Source organism: Culex quinquefasciatus, chromosome 3 (genome assembly GCF_015732765.1).
Source record: "Culex quinquefasciatus strain JHB chromosome 3, VPISU_Cqui_1.0_pri_paternal, whole genome shotgun sequence".
NCBI classification, from domain to species: Eukaryota; Metazoa; Arthropoda; class Insecta; order Diptera; family Culicidae; genus Culex; species Culex quinquefasciatus.
In genome coordinates this window covers 131609735-131632475 of record NC_051863.1, presented here as the reverse complement: position 1 = coordinate 131632475, position 22741 = coordinate 131609735, and the positions used below count along the sequence as shown (strand labels likewise).

Below are 22741 nucleotides of genomic sequence, written 5' to 3'. Positions count from 1 at the left end.
TCAGTAAAACCAAGTACACCAACGAGTAGAGCAACTTTTTGTAAACATTTCTGTTTATTTTCACTTTTATTAAAAGTTATGCTATTCCTTTTACAAGCATTTTAAAAAAATATTTCAAAAACGCATTCTAATCAGTCGAGTGCATTGGGCCACGCCCATTTTTCTATTTTCAGCTTAGTTCTTTTTTTCTTCCAACGCTCGTTTGGGTCTGCTTCGTGCTGCCAAAATTGATGAAATTTTGAGCGAACACTCACGAAAAGTAGCATTTAGGGGAAATATACCCTTTCTAATCAAACACCTATCTTCGTCATATGGAGAGTTTGATGCTCGATTAAAGCTCCAAAAATACTATTTAGGCTGTAAACTTACCAGCAACAGCACCGCCTCGAGTAAGCACGCAAATGTATGCCACTTACTGGCCAAAAGATCAAATTTAATGCACTTTTGATCATAATTTCTATTTTGCGAGACCATTTCTCATCATTTTGGTGGCACACACATCCACACGCAAGATCAGAGGTTAACTGCTTAACGAAAGTCGCCATCAATATCTTTTCACTTGCGCTAACGATTTCCATGCGCTTAAGATATAAAATTGCTTCCAACTACCGGCAACATGTTCTTTTGACCGTTACTTAGTCACTCACTTGAAAATAATCCCGAAACATGTAAATAATTAGCAAGCGCACGTAAAAAAAACAAACGCGCCAAGTCTTTTGACGTTTGACTTTTGACGACCCATTCCAATCAGTTGATTAAACCTCTATTTTCATGAAAATTTTGAAGTTTTCTGAAAAAATATTTTTTTCTCACTGATTTTTCAGATCGATTTTGAAGGGGGGGGCGACATAAACTTTGAAAAATATTTGCAACGGCCTTATCAAAAATAATTATTTTGAGCAATACAAAAAGTTAAAAAGGTAATGTTTAAAAAAAAAATCCTAAATTCTTTTGAACAATACCTATTACTTTGCGAATACACGATTACAAAAAAAAAACGTTTTTCTAGAAACAGATTTTTAGATACATTTTTTGTACGGTTAGCTATATAATATGGTCACGAGAAAAGTTCTCGCAAAGCTTTGACCGAATGAGAATTATAAAAAAAAAACAGATTTTTTGCAGAAATGCAAAAGCTGCAAGCCTATTAAAAAAAATCAGTCAAATTCTCATTTTTGAATAGTTATAAGTAGTTTTGCCAAAAATATATTCTGTGGACTTGAAATTTAGAGATAGTATGGATGCGAGTGGCCACCCTGGTTTTCTTTTTCTTAAAAAATAACTTATGATTAAAAAGAAAAGGGAAATCATGGCGGATAACAAATAAAAAAGCAACAAAAGTTTATAAAATAACGTTTCACCTTTATTTCATTTTTTGCATTTTTATTGGTTTGTATGTTTTACTTTCCTTCAAACAGTTTGGTTTCTTTGATTTTGTTTTCTTCCCATGCTTTTTTGTTATCCTAATAGCTAGAGTGTGTGTTTATCTTTTCCGTATCATAAATAATAAATACAGTACTCTTGTTACGTGCTGCTTCTCCACTTCTCTTCCCAGTCTCGCTTGCTAGCTCGTCTCTCGTTTTAGTCTCTTCGTTTTAACTGCACTCACTTTTCTGCATTGTTTGACACCAAAGTGGGGAGTTTTGCGAAACTATTCAAAAGTACACTCGATTGTGAAAGAATTGATTGAAACGAAAAACATAGCTACGAGTGATGCTGTGATGCTTATTTCTCTTTTTTTTTGTAACAACGCGAGTCGCATCACTTTTCTTAGTTTGACTACGTATTAAATCTACTTGTTTATTTTTCCTTCTACTAGACTATATCAAAAGTGACGAATGGCTTTCTTTATGTATTTTTTGCTTTGTTTTATTTCTCGTATGAATCGTGCTTTGTTGCATGTCAATAAATAATTTTGGTTTACAAACAAATTGAGTGAAAGGAAAAAAGCAACCGAATCGCGACACGCGCACCTAACCTTAACTAGGAGTTGTAACTTACGTAAACAAACTGCTATTAACTAATTATTGTTATTTTTTCGTCTACAATTTGTATTTTTGTATAAATAAACGTTCCCTATTCACTACAAACTATCTAACAAACAAATATGGTACAAAATAAAGATGCTCAAAACGAAAAAATAAACAGAAAAACGAAAATATCAAACAAAAGAGACCCAATCAGCTAAGCGTCTATTTCTACAAATTTGTTACCTGTTGCTGAGTCTATTCTTATAAAAAAGAAAGGATCTTCTATGTGCCTCTCGTCCACAGCATTTCATATATGGAGCAGTATTTTAGAGTAAGTTTGTAAATGTGTTTTGTTCTCCCTCCTTCGTCTTCTTTTTCTCATTTTCCTTTATCATTACTGAGATAAATGCACGTCTAAAAAGGGGATCCCCCCAACCCACCTTACTTCTTCTTCTTCTGATCCTTTTCCGCTTTCTTTTCCGCCTTCTTGATCAGCTTTTCCCGCTCGCGGCGGTCCTTTTCGTTCTGTTTGCGCTCCTTCTCGTTGAGCCGTCGCAGCTCCTTGATGTTGCGCTTCAGGTGCTTCTTGTCTTCACCGCCCACGTTCAGGATCTTAAAGTCCGGCTTGTCCAGCTGGAGCAGCGCCCCGCCCTCGACGGCATGCTTCACAAAGGCCGGAATGTGGTGCTCGAGGCCGATGCCGAGCAGCCACTGGCAGACCTGGTGGACGGGAAAAAAGAAGGTGAAGGTGATTATGTTGCAGACAGGATCGGGATGACAAGGACCATTGTTCGATAATACTGAAATAGATCGTTTGAAAAAAATCTGAAAAATCCAAGGGAGCAATTCACTGAGATTTCAGTCATTCGATTTGTTTTTTTTTTGTTTTTTAATCCGGCTGAAACTTTTTTCGTGCCGTCGGTATGCCCAAAGAAGCCATTTTGCATCATTAGTTCGTCATATAATTTTCCATACAAATTTGGCAGCTGTCCATACAAAAATGATATGCGAAAATTCAAAAATCTGTAGCTTTTGAAGGATTTTTTAACGATTTGGTGTCTTCGGCAAAGTTGTAGGTATGGATATGGACTACACTGAAAAAAATGATACACGGTAGAAAATAATGGTGATTTTCAATTTCACTTTTTGTCACTAATTTTTTTTTTTTATTTTTTGATATTTTTTAGAGGACATCAAATGCCAACTTTTCAAAAATTTCCAGAATGGGCAATAAATCTTTGACCGAGTTATGATTTTTTTGAATCAATACAGATTTTTTTTCAGAAAATCGAAGTATTGGTCGTAAAAATTTTCAACTTCATTTTTCGATGTAAAATCAAATTTACAATCAAAAAGTACTTTAGTGAAATTTTGATAAGTGCACCGTTTTCAAGATATAGCCATTTTAAGTAACTTTTTTCAAAATAGTCGCAGTTATTCATTTTCTGAAATTTAGTGCCCATGTTTGCCCACTTTTGAAAACAATATTTTTTAAAAGCTGAGAAATTCTCTATATTTTGCTTTTTTGAACTTTGTTGATACGACCCTTAGTTGCTAAGAAATTGCCATGAAAAGGTTTAAAAACATGAAAATTGATGTTTTCTAAGCCTCACCCAAACAACCCACTATTTTCTAATGTCGATATCTCAGCAGCTAATGGCCCGATTTCCGATGTTAAAATATAAAACATTCGTGAAATTTTTCAATCTTTTTGAAAACAATATTTTCAAAAAAAATAAATCAAGACAAACATTTCAAAAGGGCCAAACATTCAATATTACGCCCTTTTGAAATGCTAATCTTGATTTAAAATTTTTCAAAATACTGCTTTCGAAAAGATCGGAAAATTTCACGAATGTTTTATATTTTAACATCGGAAATCGGGCCATTAGTTGCTGAGATATCGACATTAGAAAATGGTGGGTTGTTTGGGTGAGACTTAGAAAACATCAATTTTCATGTTTTTAAACCTTTTCATGGCAATTTCTCAGCAACTAAGGGTCGTATCAACAAAGTTCAAAAAAGCAAAATATAGAGAATTTCTCAGCTTTTCAAAAATATTTTTTTAAAGTGGGCAAACATGGGCACTGATCTTAAAAAATGAACAGCTGCGACTTTTTTTAGTTACCTAAAACTGGCTATAACTAGAAAACGGTGCACTTTTTCAAAATTTCATTAAAGCTTTTTTTGATTTCAAATACGATTTTACATTGAAAAATGAAGTTGAAAAAATTTTGCGACCAATATTTCGATTTTTCGAAAAAATCAGTATTGATTCAAAAATTCATAACTCCTGGAGCAACATTTGAAAAGGGCGCATAAGCATTTTGACGGCTAGAACTATTTTGCAAATTCCGAGACATCAGGTAACTATTTAACAAAACCCGCAGCGTTAGGAGGTAGCTGGGAAGGCCATATATTGTTTAACACATCGAGTTTTGTGAAAAAGTTACCTATTGGCTCGGAATTTGCGAAATAGTTCTAGCTATCAACATGCTTATCCGCCCTTTTCTCGTGTTGCTCCAGACTCGGTCAAAGATTTTTTGCCCGTTCTGAAAATGTCTGAAAAGTTGGCATTTGATGTCCCCTAAAATATATCAGCAAATAAAAATTAAAATAGTGTTTTTATGCAAATCAAGTTTTAGTGACAAAAAGTGAAATTTAAAATCACTATTTTTTACCGTGTATCATTTTATTCAGTGTAGGGGAAAGTGGGGCAAGTGTAACAAGCTAAGGAAATGCTAGTTATAACCCATTAAAAACGTTAAAAAATCTCTCGGATTTTTTAGCATCATCTTATTCCAGGTCTTGACTGAGACTTTGATAGAACAAGTTTTTAAAAAATTCTGTTTTTTAATGTAAAAAATTGATTTTAAAATTTTTGATTTTTCGTACGTTCTACTCAACTAGTGGGGCAAGACGAACAACCCGTTGGGGCAAGAGGAACAATGCATGAAAAAACATGCTAATTTACTAACAATTGAACTATTATCACTTAGATACATCAGATTAGGATGTATTTGAAACGTTTCTTTCATTTTTAGATTAAAAAATAATATTTTACTAAAAATTTGACCGTTTTTACGAAAAAAAAATATTACTTAGATGATAAATAGTAAATTTTTATGATATTATTATATCGTATATGAACAATTTTTTAAACAATTGTTTATCAGTTTTTAAGAACTTTTATGTAGTTTTTTCACAATAAAATATGTTGCTGCAGCAATTCGTATTTTTTCCATACTAAAAATCCATATGGTACACTTACCCCACCTAAACAAGATTTTTTAAAAGCACTCTACAAAAATAACCAAAACATAAATCATACTTTATAATACGTGCAAGTCATTGGTAGGGACACTACTGATCTAGGAAAAATAGCATTTTGATAAAATGAGCCTTAAAACGATTCCTAAGCCTTATTTTGTACTTTCCAAATATTATAAGGAAACAAAGGTTTTGAAAAAAACTTCATTCAATCTTATGCCCCGTGGCGTTTACGTCGTTTTGGCGGTTATGTGGTAGTAGAATCAGCTAATTGCATTGCTAGCAACAAATCCTCATACTGGAAATAATCAAAATTGTAAAAATTACGGCCTTACGAGCGATTGTTCCTCTTGTCCCATATGGTCGTCTTGCCCCATCTTCCCCTAGTCATGGATAAGGACCTACAACTTTTCGGAAGACACCAACACGATCCAAAAATTACTTCAAAAGATACAGATTTTTGAATTTTCATATATCATTTTTGTATGGACAGCTAGCACGCTAGGATCTCTGCCATTCTGAAATGGGTCATTGGAAGCAGCGCGAGGGCTGTCACCACCTAAAACCCGGGACTGAGATAAGCTGTATCAGCTTAATCCAAGTCTGATACAAATTATACTTTCCCATAATTTCGCTGCCGGCCAGCGGGTATTGGATTGGACCACACACACACACACACACATCACTTTTGTATGGACAGCTGTCAAATTTTTATGGAAAATTATATGATAGCTGAGTCATTTTCCGCCAACTCACAAAGCTGTTGCCCTGACCTCTCTTCAATTTGCGTGAAACATAGGGGCAGGGGGGGCAGAATGGCCCGCCTAAGTAAAATGTGCCAAAAACCATAGAAAAACATACAAATTTATGAATTCAGTGTAGTAGGCTTATGCTTTGGGATGTTCCCTTCAATGTTGTTTACTTGGCTGATGAAAATTTTTAGCTTAAAACTATTTTTTATGCAATTTGAAAAAAAAAAATGTTTTTCGACTACTTTTCCAGGGTGCGGGGCAGAATAAAACGTTGAAGGGAGATAATAAATGACTTAAGGGACCTTTCTAACATAGTTTCCATGAAGTTAGACCACTTTTATGAAAAGAGTCACTTACCAAAACAAACATTTTTGAAAATAGTTTTAATATGTTGAAATAAGACACGATTTTTACAAATAAGCATCAAAACAACTAAAAAATCAACAAATGTTGCATTAAACGTGATTTGTGAACCTACCAGGAGCAACATAATCCATTTAACCAAAATTTCATAACTTTTGATTGATTTTATAAGGCAGAAAATGGTGGTCCATTCTGCCCCCAAGTGGATTTTAATTTAAAACTTCCACTACCAAGCCTCTAAATGATTTGAAGGTTCCGTTGCTGTTTGAATACCTTTGTAATAGCTCCTGGTAACATCATAAACATTGAACAAACTTTTTCAAACAATCTAACTTTCGAGAAAGCTTGTTTAAGATCCTCGAAATAAACAACATTTGCGTGGTTTTGTCAATAAATTTACATTTTTGCTCATACATAATTCGAAAAATACAATGAATTCAAACGCCGTTTTCGGTGTGGTGATGCTATTTGACGTCCTTTATAAGTCCCTTGCCTTACAGTTTGTCTAAATCCATTCTAAAGCCCAAAACCATGTGGCCTATTCTGCCCCCCTGCCCCTAAGTGAAATTTTGATAAAATGCAACGTTTTCAAGTTAAAGGCTAGTATGCAGATCGGAAGGAAAGGGGTCAAGAAACAGCTTTACGAACAGCAGAACAAAGGAGAGGGAGCGGTTTCTTGGGCATTTTCTTCACCCTCTCTGACTTGCTTGCGCTGCCGCTGCTGCCCATTTGATTTTTTTTCTTGACCGGTTCCTTCCGAAGTGCATATACCGCTTAAAGCCACTTTTTTCAAAATAGTCGCAGTTATTCTTTTTTTTTTAATTAGTGCTTATGTTTGCCCACTCTTGAAAAACATATTTTTGAAAAGCTGAGAAAGTTCTCTACACTTTGCTTTTCTGAACTTTGTTGATACGGCCTTCAGTTGCTGAGATATTGCCAAGCAAAGATTATAAAAAAACGTTACTTAATCCACCTTAAGGTGGTTGGTGCCTTCCTCGCATTCATGTTGTATTTTAGGTTGTATGTATTTACAAATTAATTTAAGAGTTTTTTTTTATTTTTTTTATTATTTTTTCATTTGTTTTTTATAATTATTGGTTTTACTCTGGGTGCTGAAAAGACAGAATGCGTAACGTGATTTTCGAAAGCTCCCCACTGCTCCCCACTAATACAACAGCACTACAGCTGTAAACATAAACAAATTAGAGGGCTATGTTCAAGCTCAAGCGTGACATACTTTTTGCTGCTGAAGTGAATTGTTTTGAAACATTTTGGATGATGATGTTTTCGATGAAAAATGCACTTAACCCACTTTTTTCTTCGTATACTAAACGATGGGCGGCCAAGAGAGGACTTTTTTGTTTTCCACGTGATGAAAAATTGTGTCAAAAGTGGGTGGAATTTTGTGAACCAGAAGAGCAACCGAATGGAAGTTCCGAGATTATGTATCTTTGATGTGCAGTGATAATATCGGAGTAAGATTATCCAATATTATTTGGCAGGTACCATTCATTGATAATTCGTCGCTAACATTTCAAAAAGCGTCATAAACATAGGTTTTGCGTGAGACATAGCGATTTTGAAATGTTAGCAACGAATCATGCCAATCTCGATTTCGAACCTCTTCTTAAGATGTTTTGACTTCGAATACCTTAATAGCTCGACGCCATCGACTTTTTTTATTCCTGACAAAATAAATTATAGATCGATCACAATACTTGCCTCTTCTTGGTATTATTTTGCGAACAGTAAATTGGTTCCACTTTGACAGTTCTAAATTGAGGCCGCTTTGCGGACAACTATTCTGCACCCAGGTTTTACTGGAACAGCAATTTTCAATTATTTTTTTTACCAACTCTCCAAAATAAAGGAGAAAAGTCCCATGAGTTATATATTTCAGTAAAAAGTTCGTGTAAATCTTTGTCGAGACAAAATGATGCAGCAACATAATTAATACAGATTTTTTCCAGAAGAGACGCAGACACTGCTTAAGCAATGTGGCAACCGGGCGATACGCATGCAAGGGGGTGTGGCTGCCAATCCCCCGCGTGATCAAACCAAAATCCCTACGCATGCTGCGCGACTCTCGCGCGCAAGCAAAAAGATCCGGCCTTTGAGGTTATGCAAAAATCACCCTTTTTGTAGCTACAAAAAAAACTTTTTCTTGGCATAACTTTAAAAGTACTTCATTAAACAGAATAAAATTTAATAGGGTCTTGGGGGTCCCCAAAACGAACAGAATAAGGCGGATCCGGCCAAAATCGGTTCAGCCAGTTCTGAGATAATCGTGTGGAAAAAAAATCATGTCTACACACATCCCTACAGACATTTGTTCAGAATTTGATTCTGAGTCGATAGGTATATGTGAAGGTATATCTAGGAGGTGTATTTAAGAAGTTCATTTTTCGAGTGATTTAATAGCCTTGCCTCAGTGAGGTGAGGAAGGCAAAAATAATTAATGTTTTCTCACCCAAACAACCCACCATTTTCTAATGTCGATATCTCAGCTCTCGTGAAATTTTCAGATCTTTCCAAAAACAACATTTTCATTTTTTTTAATCAAGACTTACATTTTAAAAGGACAAAACATTCAATAAGACGCCCTTTGAAATGTTAGTCTTGATTTTAAAAAAAATGAAAATATTGAATATAAAACTTCCTCCAACTAACCTGCTCATTGGACCACTCCTCGACCGGTCCGCTCTTCCACTGGTGCGAGTCGCGCAGCCGATCGCTCGAGAAGCTCGACGTTGACCCGGACAGATCGAGGGTGCGCGACGGCGAGTACGCCCCCGGTGACGTCGACCCGCTGGACACACTCGACGGTGACGGCGGTCCCTGCGAACCGGCTCCGCTTGCCGTGCCCGACTGCTGCAGAATCGACGACGGTGGCTGCTGCTGTTGCCACGGGCTGCTACTTCCTGGAGGAGACAGATTTTGTGGAAGAATGTTTTTCACTGCCACACACGACGAGAAGAAGAGGAGAAAAAAGAACGAAACCAAAAGAACTACAATTATCCTTTGGCGTCTACACGATCTTTGCAAACAACTCGAAGCAGGATGCAATTTTAGCTGCGAAAACACGCACGCACACAAATATAGCCGAAAGACTTACCCTTGGGCTGTGCCTCGTTGACGGCCTTCTTGATCTCGACCAGCAGGTTCTGCGAGAGCGAAACGGCCGCCGGGTTGACGACGTGCCGCTGGTTGATCTCCGAGTAGTCGTCGCTCGAGTCCCGCGAAGACGCGTCGTCTTGGGTCGTGCGCCGTTCGGCGAGTCGTTCCTTGAGCTGTTCGGCCAACAGCGGCGGCGTGATTCCCTTCAGTCCTTTAGGCCTTCGCGACGGGTACATCCAGCTTTCGCTCGATACGCCGCTGTCCTTGAGCTTGTCCGTGGACGAACCCAGATCGCTGTCGTACGAGGAAGCGTTCAAGTCCGACCCGTAGCTCGAGTTGAGCTTGTTGTTGTCGGTCGGTGGATTTCGGTAAATGTTCGGTATGGTCGTGTGTTGCGTCTGGTGATCGGCTCCTCCTCCCCCGAGGACACCACCACCTCCTCCACGATCCTTGTTGACCTGGGCGTACACAGGCAACCCAGCGTTCTCCTGCCCATTGTTCTTTATGTTCGTAAGTCCCGCCCTCTGAATGATCTGCGGCGTGCTGTACAGTCCACTGTACTCGTGCGACACCGACGTCGAGTCCGTAATCTCCTCCTCACTCTCATCCAGCGCGCAATCCGACCCACTATTACTATGACTGTTCTTCTTCCCTGGTGCGCTCCGCTTCGACAAGCCTCCCCTCGCCACCAGGTCGCTCTTGCCCTTGTTCAGCGAGTTGTCCAGCAGTTCGTGCTGCGGCACCGCCGTGTCCAACTCGTCGTCCTTCGACACCGGCAGCTTCCGCTCAACCGTGGCCGTCTTTCCGTCCTCACCCTCCCCGTCCGGAGACAAATCCGAAAACTCCGTGTCCGACAGCTCCGTCTCGAGCTTCTGGAAGACCGGCTTCGGCGGTTGCTTGCGGCTCATCTGGGGGGTTAGCTTGAGGCTGGCGCTGTCGTACGGTAGATTCACCGGGAAGCCCGCCTTGCGTTGCGTTTCCTGCAGCTCCTGTTCCAGGTGAATTACCCGGTCCTTGAGCTTCTTCACCAGCGCGTTGTACTCGGTGTCCTTTTCCTGGAGGTGCTGCAGGTAGTACTCCTGGAATTGGATCTGCGGGGAGGGAGAAAAGCATTAGACAAATTTTCTACAACTTCACATTTTTTCGAGATTTTTAATTTTGAATTTTTCTATTTGGATGAAACTTTGTACATGCATTCCCTATGCAAAGAAGCCATTTTACACCATAAGTTTTTTTTTCCATACAAGGCTCCAATAAATCTGTATCTTTACAAGGGTTTTTCTTTCTGATCGAATTACGACTTTTCAGGAAAAAAATAGAAACACGGAAAAATTACCCCATTTTTTATGACTAAATGTTGAATTCCCAAAATACGTATATTTTTTTATTTTCGATTATTTAATATTTTTTGGAAACTTTTGCGTTTTTTTTTTTTGCCTTTTTGGCATTTGAGTTTATGATGGCTATTTTTTTTAAATATTGATAATTTTGAGAAAAACAACAGACATTTCACGTCAAGTAAGAGGGGGATAGACTGCTTGTTTACAAACGCAGATTCGCCCTATTGAAATGTTATTAAGGAATCTTAAAGATTGCCTCCTAAAATTTCAAATCAGTGAAAAATGGTTTTCTTCAGTGTAAGAAAAAGTTTTCTCAAAAATAAAAAAATATAAAAATTTAAATAACAGGCCATGGTCTTAACATTTTAATGCAAAAAGTGTTTCAAATGCATTTTACACTAGTTCAGTTGTTTTGCAATTCATAATTTAAAAAAAAAGTAAAATTTGACGAAAACAAAAAAAATTGCGATTTTTTTTCTGTGATACATTGAATCGAAAATTTTCAGAAATTCAAAAGATGTTTAAATCATCCCAAACAAAAAATGATTTTAAACGCAGGGGAATGCATTTTATATCATTTTCAGCTGATTGCACTTAAATTTCCATTGAAATTTTGAAGTTTTCTTGAAAAAAAAAAATTTTTGTTTCCTGATTTTTCGGGCCAACATTGAAGGGGGGGGGGTGACAAAAACTTTAAATAAAAAATTTTACCAGCCTTTTTTTTGAGAAAAAAAGATTTTTGAAAAATAATGAAAATCGTTTTTTTAAGTAAAATTTATTATGACTATTTTTGGGTAAAATTTTTCATTTTTTTTTTTAAATCTTTTTAAAATAGAGTCCATCTTTGTCCAATTTTAAATTATTTTATTTTCAAAAAAAAAAGAAAATTTTCTACATTTATTTACATTGTCGATAGTATTTTGGAAATTCAACGTTTAATGATAGAAGGTAAAAAAAAATATGGGAATATTTTTTTTCCGTGTACCTTTTATTTCTAAAAAAAAAGAAAGGACTAATCATAACTTACAACTTCACCGAAGACATTACAGTGTTACAAAAGTAATAATTTAAAACGTATTTTTGATTTTTTTGTTGTTGAAATTTTCATTATTTCGAAAATTAGGCTTGAAATCAGAATTTGATATTTTTTTTAAATTTAGTTTTGACCTTCGTTTTTTTTATTTTTTGAATAGCTGGTGGAACAGAAGTGCTAACTGCCGTTTTACGGCGATATGATGTATACGCCATTTTGGAAATTTTCAATTTTATTGTCAAGTCTGATAAAGAATCTTAAAAGCTACCTCCTGACGAAAGAATTTTTCAAAAAACTGCTCTGGGGCCCATTTTATTAAGCAAACAAACTATGATATATACGCCAATTTTACTCATCATGATGTATGTATACATTGAGAATTGATAGAAGTCAAATTCAATACTGTTTGAATGTTGATTTAAGGTTTTGGGACCAAATCAAGACTGGGCAATATTTTATTACATTATTTCGATTTAATTCTTAAGGGGACGTCCATTAGGCATCATCCATAAAGCACGTCACGTTCTGAGGGAAGAGGGGGGTTTTGAGCAAGCGTGACGTTGCGTGTTAAAAGCATAGGGAAATCGTGACAAAGGGGGGTGGCGTAAATTTTGGCTGATTTTGATGTGACGTACTTAATGGATGATACCTTATCCACATCCACGTAGACACATTTTTGAAAATTCTAGACCCACCCACCTCCCTTGCGGATAATTGTTCATGCAAAAAATGTTTTTATGGAGCGTAGACAATCGCTAAGGGAGCGTTTTTTTATTACGTAACGCAAAAAATCGGATTTTTAAACCCCCCTCGTAACAAAATTTCCATACAAATTTTAAAATTTTTGTATGGAGCGTAACACGGCCTCCAACCCTCCTCCCCCCCCAACTGCGTTACGTAATAAAAGAACGCTCCCTAATACCCTCCCCCCTCGCCTAAAGTATCCACGTGGACAATGCATTACGGGATCCGCTCAGCTATCAAAATAGCTGACACAAAAAATAAAGCCAGCTTTGATCGAGCACATCATTGGGCAGGAAAAGTAGTGATCTTTTATTGCTATTTTTTCGGCCAAATGATGTTTGTGGTTTAAAATCGTAGGGAATAGGAAAAAACAAGAAATTTTGTAGGGGCCACATTTTCATTGTACTTTTTAACAGTTTCTTTTTTTTTTTTTTACTTCATTGTCGTTTCGACCTTTGGTTGCTGAGATATGGACTTTCAATGAAAATTAAGAAAACTACATTTTTCTAAGTGTAATCCGTCCCTGTTTTTTTTAAATTAACGATAGATTGGAAACTACTGATCCGATTTTCAATGTCAAATCTGAAACATTCGTGAAATTTTCTTATCTTTTTGAAAAATAAGGTATTAAATTTTTTTACAGTTGCTGTGGAATTCTATGGAGAAACACTTGATGGAAAATAGCTTATTTGGACTTTATAATGAAAAGTTGATTTTTTCAAACGTAGAGATTATTCAAATAAAATATCTGGCATCCCTACACAAAGCTGTAAAAACGTCAGTTCATCTAGTAATCTGATCATAATATTAAACATTTCTTAATTCATAAAATTAAATAATCTGGCCACTCTTTTATAAGACATATTTATTTAAAATTACTTAGGAAACTTATCAATATTATGTTTGTTTTAACATTCGCAGGTGTCTGAATGGTTTGATTGACATTTTTTAAATCTTTTTGATGAATCACAAAAACTAAAGATTTGACAATCCTGCCATGAAATGTCTCCATTGAAATCGAGGTTCAGACATAATCAACACAGAAAAGTACTAAAGTCACAAAAAAATGTGTATGGTTTCCAATCACTTACCATATCCCGCTCCCGGTGCTGGTACTCGCGCAGGATCTTCTTGACGCGGCCGTACTTCTTCTCGAGCCCACCGTACTGGGCCTGGCTCTGCTGCAGCATGTTCTGGTAGTTGTTCGCCTCCTTCTTGATGTTGGCCAGCTCGCGCTCGGTTTGCTTCATCCGCTCCGCGAGCAGCTCGGCCTCGTTGCAGCTCTGCTGGTACTTGATCAGCTTTTTGCGATTTTTTCGATGGAGAGGGGGGAAAGGGAGAAGATTAGGATTTTTTTTGAATTTGTTCAATTGGTGATTATAAGGGGAAATCCCAACATTTGCTCCATAACCAAGAGGAAAACTGTTTTTGTGTATGAAAAAAGAAAGTTTTTTTTGTGTATTTTTTGAGGAAAATCGTGAGCTGAAACGTCGTGTGTAGTTGCATTTCACCCCTTAGTACTTACTTTTTCCCTTCAATTGTTGGACTCTAATTTTTACAAAATTATCACACAGACAAACAGTTTGAAATTGGATTTAATAACGGTCAATTCAAGTCACGTTAGTTCGTTAACTTGCCACAACTGAGAATAGCGGCGCCACTGAGGCTGTCAAATTCGAACACGGTAAATCAAAATTACTGAAAACACGACTGTTTGTCTGTGACTCTATTCGATCTAAGTTGATCTAAATCTATGAGCTATTTTTAAAAACTTTGTTTGAGTTTTATTTTCCGGTTTTTGTTGTGATTTTAACTGCTTTTGTGTAGAATCGGTGGTGGTGAAGTTTTGGGGTGATTTTGCGTGACAATTGTTTATATTTTATTCTGTAGGGACATTTACAGAGGACAGAGACAATCAAATACACCCGAGGACATGAAGTAAAAAACGAAACAAATGAAAAAAAAACAGGACACTCGTGTGAGGACAGAGATTTTCATTAAGAGGGGGAGGGTGGTGGTGCACACAACACACGTGTTACGACTCGTTAAAATGCAAGAACAAAATTAAGGACGGGACAAATGTTTACGGATTACCTTGAGAGTGTGTGTGTGTGTTTTGTTATCTGTTAGTAATAGTATAGGAAATAAATCGGACTTGAACTGACTTAGTGTATGTGTTAAGTGAAAAAGAGAGATTTGTGTGTAGTAGTTAAGAGAAAGAAATAGATAGTGTGGTGGTAGTAGTGGTGGTGGCGAATAGTTGAGCGATTATTTCTCGAATCATTCACTTACCTGTTGCTTGAGATTAAGGATATCGCCCTCATGCAGTGCAATGGTTTTAAGATTCTGGAAATTTTATATATTGCAGGGAGTTTATTGGTCAAATACAATCATTTTCAAATTAATATACAGAGAAAGAGAGAGAGGGTGGGGTATTTGGGGTAAAGGGGCGCACGGCAAGGGTGAAACATATTCGGTTTTGGGTTTTTATATGGATGAATCATTCGATGGGAAAAATGATAATAAATAACTTCAGTTATGGCGGGTAGCAAGCTAGAAAATTACAGCCAATAAAAAAGTATGCAAAAATGTTCATGCAATTTCATAAAAGTAAGGATCATGCTTAGTTTTCAAAAATGTCCTAAAATAAATTATAAAACGAATTTGAAAGTTTCCCAAAATCAAGATTTTTGTTAAAATTGCAACACTGCCAAATTAATTTGACTGCTTTATTGTAAAGCTCAAACTATTGTTTGTTAGTGTGATCATATTTTCTGAGTTTTTCAATAAATACTTTTCTTGGTTTTTTTTTATAATTTTGTAAGGACGGAATCGGAATCGACGTAACACCTTATAATGTGGCCCTCTCAAACCTTGCGGTTTCGTCAACGGATCCACAGGCGTGTATCGTTCTTTTTGCGACAAGACTCCGCCTCCCGGGTCTCCTAAGTGTGAAGGCACGGGGAGAGGGCACCGAATACCTATATTAACACTTAGAATTTTTGCGTCCGCCTCAGGATTCGAACCGGTGACCTCTGGATTGTGAGTCCAGTGCGCGGTCCGATTGATCCACACAGGCAGACAAGGACAAGCAGTCAAAATTGTATTGAACAACAAATAATGCTAGTTTCTTCCCTAAAATCGAGAACATTCGCAAAGTTATGGGCAATGTATCTAAAAGAGAGGCTTATTCAACACATTAAACGCCAGTGGTAATTTGTTCGAGTGTAGATTTATTTTCATTCAAAAATATAATAAACCGAAGACTGCTTCCATAATTTTACACAACACTCAAAACACGTATAAAATAAAATGCGATCTAGAAGGCCTAGCGCCTCCGGCTTTGAGCCCTGGAGCGCGTACGACTTCTCCCGTAGGACCTTTCTTGAAGCTCAACCGCTGGCAAGGGCGCGTAGGTCAACTGGTCACTTTGCTGAACTCTCGGCTGCGGTGGTACCGCAACCGCCGCCACCTTCCGTTCCTCCTTGAGCAGTGACCGGACGTTTCGGTACAGCAAATAATACGCCAGCGCGTACTTAATCTGACCGGCGGCCATCAGCCGCAGCCAGGAGCTCAAACCCAGCACGATGTACGTCGGTTGATGGTTCCGCAGAAGGTGCTCGGAAAGCCGCAGACAGCCGGCGGAAAGAAGTCGTCCGCCGGGACGCCACACCAGACCGGTCAGCAGGTCCCCCACGACCAGGTTGAGTATGATCGAGACCAGCCAAGCCAGCGCCAGTCCGGGCGTCGAGTTGCTCCACGTACGGAGCACCAGCTGGTGCCGGGACAGCAGATAGATCACGGAGAATTTGATGAGCAGGTCGCTCAGGTCCAAATCGGAACGATCGCGGGCCGCATTCCGCAGCTGGTGGATCACGTCGATTCCGGCGAACGAGCACACGTACCCGATCAGCAGGTTCGCCAAGAAAAAGCTTGTCCAGGCGGAGAATTCCCAGGCGGCTTGCGGTTTTGAGCGGAGGTTGTTGGCGGAAGCCGGCATCAGTGACGGCTCCATTTCGTAATTTCGGGCGGTCTTGACAAGATGGAATGAGGTTTTTTGTCGAATCGGTCCTGTCAACTTTTTGGACGGTTGCTTTGATCTGTAGATATTTATTTCTGATCGAAACATTTCAATCGATGCTTAATTTCCGTGCTCGCCAAGGTACCCGAATCGTGCTGAAAAAATCTTCATTTTGTAACTCGTTGCATAAACTTAACAAAGAAAATTATGCGAGTTGAAAAAGTCATGTTTTTCAACGAGTTGAATAATTTTTTTTAGTGAAGCCTTTGTTACTCCGCTTGAATTTTATTTGACGATAAGTGTCAAACTCCAAAACCGTATGCTAAAGTATTTCTTTTTGACACAAGTGCACTGCCCCTGACCGCATAAATGTCCCATATGCATTTTCATCGATTTCGAGTTATTGATGCAGTTTGGTTCAAAATTGTGTGCTCTTTCGAAAGAGCCTATAACATCCAGTACTTTGTTCTAGAAATCAGGAGGAAATCCAGTTTTTTTCGCGAAAACTTAACACGTAGCCTTATGTATGGGTCAAACTTCAAATGCGTTTTTCTCAGCTTGCTGTATTTGCATATGGGACATTTATGCGAACATGGGCAGTGCAGATAAGTTAAACTTTTCAACACTCAAATGGATGATGAAAAGTAGTTTTCGGTTCTGTTATTTTTGACGATGAAAAGTAGTTCGTTTGGTTATTCGAGATTGACAGACCAAGTAAGCAGTTTCACAACGGAATAACAAAAAGTTCATTATATAGCACTCATTTGAATACTTTTTGATACTGATTTGGTTTAAAAGTTGACACACGGCCGCCAAGCTAATGCGGGAAATTTATCGTCATATTTACCCATTTTGGCAGAGCCTCAATTTTTCAACAGTGACTTTTCGATACAAGTGCTAAAAAGTTGATCTTTTCAGCACTCAATTGAGTGCTATTGAGTGCTATAATGAACTTTGCAGCACTTTTATTTTTAATGAAGATAAGTTGGCAATTTTGTGACTATATAAGCAAAACAGAACAGCAAAAAATCAATTTTAGACCAGTTTTGAGCTAACTATTTCTTTTAGCAGAAGCAAAAAAGCACCATACTTTTTTCAGAAAAGATTGTTATTACTGCGGGCGTTAATAAACAGAGTTAAAGCGCGTTGATACGACCGCAGGAAAATGGTCGCATGACAACCGCAGAACAAATTTTTGGCCGTTGTCAAAGGTTGCCTTGAGTTTTTAGCTGACTTTTTGGAAAATATTCAAAACAAACCAAGTTGACAGCCAAACTGCCGTTCTACGCATAATTGTCCCATGTTCAAAAAAGTGCAACTGAGAAAAATGCGATTGAAATTTTTCGATCTATTTGTGTGTTGCTACGCATAATTGTCCCGGTTCTCCCGATCAGCCTATGTGTCCCAAATCACCCCAGTTAGTAGTACCACAATCTTATTTGTGATCCTCTTGCTGTACAATAGGTAAACAAGACATAATACTCTGTTAAACTAATGATTTCACGAAAGAAAATACTTGGTGGGACAATTATGCGTAGAAGTACAACGATGGGACAAACAGACTTGATGTTGTTTTTAATGACTTTCCGAACAAAGTAATAGATTTTATGTGTTTTTCTTAAAGTATACGACAAACTAAACATAAAAATGTCAAAAAGTCAAAATCGTCCAAAAATGACATGGGACAATTATGCGTAGAACGGCAGCAAATCAATGTAGAATTTCAGTTCAGCTTGCTGATTTTTACACCGCGGTAGTCAGGCGACTATAATCTCCTGTCATTCACCGCGAAGGAGAAACGTGATTTTATCTCGCAATAAGCAATACAAAAATAGTTTTAAAAACTCCAAAATTTTTCGTTACCCAACTGTTTTTTTTTTTTTTTACGCGTTAAGCCAGGGGTGCTCAAAGTTTTCAGAGGCCGGGCCAAATTAGAAGCTCAAATTAGCTTGCGGGCCAAATTTACAAAATAGATAATTTGAAAAAATGAAATTACGTTGCTTCAATTTAAAAAAACTAGAAAATACATCTATCTGTTGAAGTTTTTTGAAATATCTGTTATTTTCTGAACATTTCGTTAATCAAAAATAATAAAAAACAAAATGGCAGTTTTCTTTTGGTATTGTTGATTTTATTGCTTTCAGTATTTGAGTAAAAAATATGTTTTTAGCTGAAAGTACTTGTGTTTTCAATAAAATTTTACAGTTTTTTTTAATATTTCGAAAATGGTGACAATATATGTAACGGCGTAATTGTATCTTTAAATAAAGTGTGACTAATGAAAAATCGTTGAGAGCCCAAATTTCCACATTTAAATGAAAAAAAAATGAAAAAGGTTTGAAGCACCCGTGCAGTTAAATTGCAATCATTATTTTCGAAAAATGTAAAATGTAATAAAAATAATAAAGCTGAATGCACATAAATTTCCATTAATATTTTGAAGTTTTTTGAAAAAAATTGTTTTATCTAATTTTTTAACCAATTTTTAATAATGAGAGGGGGGGAGGGTTGGTCAACAAGAGCTTTTTAAAATATTTGCAACAGCTTTATATCTCCGTTTTCAACATTTTGTCTACCTGAATCAGATGGTAGTCAATCAAATTCGTTATCCAACTGTCATGAGTTCGAATCCCGAGGGAAGGTTTCTGAATAAGTTTGAGGGTCAGTTCATAAAAGGGTCACTTTGACTTCAAATTAATATGGAATAGATATATTTTTTGCAATTAATACAGATTTCTAAATATTTCCAAAAATGTTTGATGAAAGTATTGACGATAGTTAGTAGTTTCACTCACATTGAAACGTGTGAAATTGTTTTAATTATTAAGATTTTTGAACAACATATTTGAGTCCTAAAGTGGGGATCTAATCTTTCAAAATGGGTCCGCGGCTACAAAAATTCACCTCGCGGGCCACGTTTGGCCCGCGGGCCATACTTTGGGCACCCCTGCGTTAAGCGGTATACGCACTTCGGAAGGAACCGGTCAAGAAAAAAATCAAATGGGCAGCAGCGGCAGCGCAAGCAAGTCAGAGAGGATGAGGAAAAGCCCCAAGAAATCGCTCCCTCTCCTTTGTTCTGCTGTTTGTAAAGCTGTTTCTTGACCCCTTTCCTTCCGATCTGCATACTAGCCTTCATAAGGGAAATATAATGTTTTTTTGGAATCTGCAATAACCCAGAAGGGTTATTTTTCATTTAGAACAACAATTTTCATTTTGAGATTTCGTGTTTTGTGTAACTTTGCAGGGTATTTTTTTAGAGTGTACAAAGTTGTAGAGCAGATAACTACAAAAATTGATGGTGTATAAATATAAGGGGTTGGCTTGTAACCATCAAGTGTAATCGTAACCTAACAGAAAAAAAATCAACGACAGTGGTAGTTTGTTCGGGTGTAGATTTATTTTCATTCAAAAATATAATAAATCGAAGACTGCTTCCACAATTTTTCACAACACTCTCACGTGCACAAAACAATGCGATCTAGAAGGCCTAGCGCCTTCGGCTTTGAGCCCTGAAGCGCGTACGACTTCTCCCGTTGGACCTTCCTTGAAGCTCAACCGCTGGAAGAGGCGAGTAGGTCAGCTGGTCAATTCCGTCGCCACCTTCCGTTCCTCCTTGAGCAGGGACCGGACGCTTCGGTACAGCAAATAATACGCCAGCGCGTACTTAATCTGACCGGCGGCCATCAGCCGCAACCAGGAGCTCAAGCCCAGCACGATGAACGTCGGTTGATGGTTCCGCATGAGGTGCTCGGAAACCCGCAGACAGCCGGCGGAAAGAAGGCGTCCGCCTGGACGCCACACCAGACCGGTCAGCAGGTCCCCCACGATCAGGTTGAGCATGATCGACACAAGCCAGGCCAGCGCCAGTCCGGGCGTCGAATCGCTCCACGTACGAAGCACCAGCTGGTGCCGGGACACCAGATAGATTACGGAGAATTTGATGAGCAGGTCGCTCAGGTCCAAATCGGAACGATCGCGGGCCGCATTCCGCAGCTGGTGGATCACGTCGATTCCGGCGAACGAGCACACGTACCCGATCAGCAGGTTCGCCAAGAAAAAGCTTGTCCAGGCGGAGAATTCCCAGGCGGCTTGCGGTTTTGAGCGGAGGTTGTTGGCGGAAGCCGGCATCAGTGACGGCTCCATTTCGTAATTTCGGGCGGTCTTGACAAGATGGAATGAGGTTTTTTGTCGAATCGGTCCTGTCAACTTTTTGGACGGTTGCTTTGATCTGAAGATAATTATTTATGATCGATACCAAATAGGGGAAATATACCCATTTTAAGCCTAATAAGCGGTCGTGTTTGAATGATGCTGGATAATCTGGAGTGTTCCTTGAAATTAAAAAAAAAATATGTATGGACAATTGTCCACGATGGGGGGGGGAGGGGTATATCATTGAGAATAGAGAGCTATTATAATAAGCTTCAAATGGTTCTAATCTAATCTAATCTAATATAATCAGACCCTAGCGCAGCCAATCTTTCGAAGGGATCCTGGAGAGTGCCTTAGGTTAGATGACGCCTAGCACTCTTCTTGTCATTTATTAACATTTGTAGTGCGCAATTGCATTAGAATGCATTGAAACATCACAAGCGTTAAACCGGCCAGGCCTACTTCGTAAAGCCGTATCGCAGAGATGACTCGTAATTGGGTTGAGTTTGAGCACTGAGTGTTCGAACAACAACACAATTCTGAATCGACAGGGGAGGAAGAAGCGTGGGGACACACCACCATACGCTCCGAGATTTGGTTGTATTCGTTGGGAGCACCATGCTAAGAAGGTTTGGTACTCCGGGACCCTCTGGGATGGGACATTGTATTTCCACGAATGCCCTGGACACTATTTGCCGTGGTTATAGCGCCACAACTCGCTCTCTGTAACAGTATTCCTAATTCCAGTCCAAGCTCACCAAGTCGTCATGGCCAAGTGGTTAGCATTTTTGCTTACCAAGCCAAAGGACGGGGGATCGAACCCCGCCTTGAGCGACTTTGATTTTTCGTTCATAATCATCAGTTCAAATTTATGTGTTCTTAACTTTCTCGTTGGGAGCAGATGGGAATCGAACCCAGAACCATTCGCTTACAAAGCGAACACCGTAACCAGTCAGCCACGGCCGCTCCCAATAAGCTTCAAATGGTTCTGGATTTTAACTCCAAGCAAACCTTTATTTTGATGGAATCAAAAAAAAATTACCGCATGGCTTGAAAATTTGAACCAATTTTTTTTAAATAGTTGTGATTCTTTCATTTTTTTAATGAAAAATGGTGGATCAAAATACCTTAATTTATGTTTTTCAAAAAGTTCAAGCTGAAAAAGGGTAAAAATTATTAGATTTTCAGCAAAGCTTTTTATTAGAATGTTGAAAGCATTTGCAAGGAACGGGTTCCGTTTGAAATCTGAAGGTGAATTTTAATAAATCTCTTCCATAGCATTACAGCTCGGAAGGCACGTCGACGCAAAATTGCTGGAATGCTGAACTACAACTTAAGTAAAATTTTATAGCAAATTTAAACCAGAGGAATAAACATTCAAAAAAAAAACGGTTACTTGTCTACAGTTGAAAAAGGAAACTATCTAGCTCTAATGAAAACAGTCAAAAAGTAATAATTCTGATGATTTGATGAATTTATGGTAGGGGGAACGAGGGGGGGAGAAAACACCTTACCGTCTTACTGTGTAAAGTTACTGGATGAGACGAGACCCGGTCACATTCGGGTGGTGTGAGGTTTTCGGCATTCGAGATAAAACTTACAACATCAACAGCAAAGTGCATGCAAACCGATAAATGATGTGCGAAAGTGTGAGAGTGGAAGCAACATTGTTTTTTTTTTTTTTTTTTTGATAAACTAAACAATTTCAGAATATAGTAGGTGCACTTGGCAAAGCTGTGTTTTACGAAATAAACTTAAAAATTGATTACTTCTGTGGGATAGAGAGAGAGAGTGGATGAACGCAAGTGAGAGGAACAGAGGTTGGGAACAGGTTTGGCTTAAACTTTGCAGTTGAAAGCAATGAATAACATCGATTCAAGACTGCGCAGCAGCACCGGAAAAAGGGTGACTTTTCTTGGTTTAAGTTTTGAAATAATTACCGCTTTATGCTGTCAACATTCCAATGATGCGTTTGAGTA

The 22741-nt window shown here is 38.1% G+C and overlaps 1 protein-coding gene across 7 annotated transcripts in view; it reads right to left on the bottom strand.

The window, feature by feature from the left end:
• Nucleotides 1-1458: 1458 nt before the first annotated feature.
• The window catches only part of LOC6039565, a 98075-nt gene continuing 76792 nt past the window's right edge, over nt 1459-22741 (bottom strand). For 3 of the 7 annotated variants that reach the window (XM_038264936.1, XM_038264939.1, XM_038264937.1), the window contains 6 exons: nt 22703-22711; nt 14882-14935; nt 13681-13890; nt 9471-10563; nt 9026-9312; nt 1459-2690 (listed from right to left, as the gene is read on the bottom strand). In XM_038264936.1, the coding sequence (XP_038120864.1) occupies nt 2412-2690; nt 9026-9312; nt 9471-10563; nt 13681-13890; nt 14882-14935; nt 22703-22711 (1932 nt within the window). In that variant the 3' untranslated portion in view covers nt 1459-2411. The remainder of the gene's footprint in view (nt 2691-9025; nt 9313-9470; nt 10564-13680; nt 13891-14881; nt 14936-22702; nt 22712-22741) is intronic. The other 4 variants (XM_038264941.1, XM_038264942.1, XM_038264938.1 and 1 more) reach the window with 4 other exon arrangements.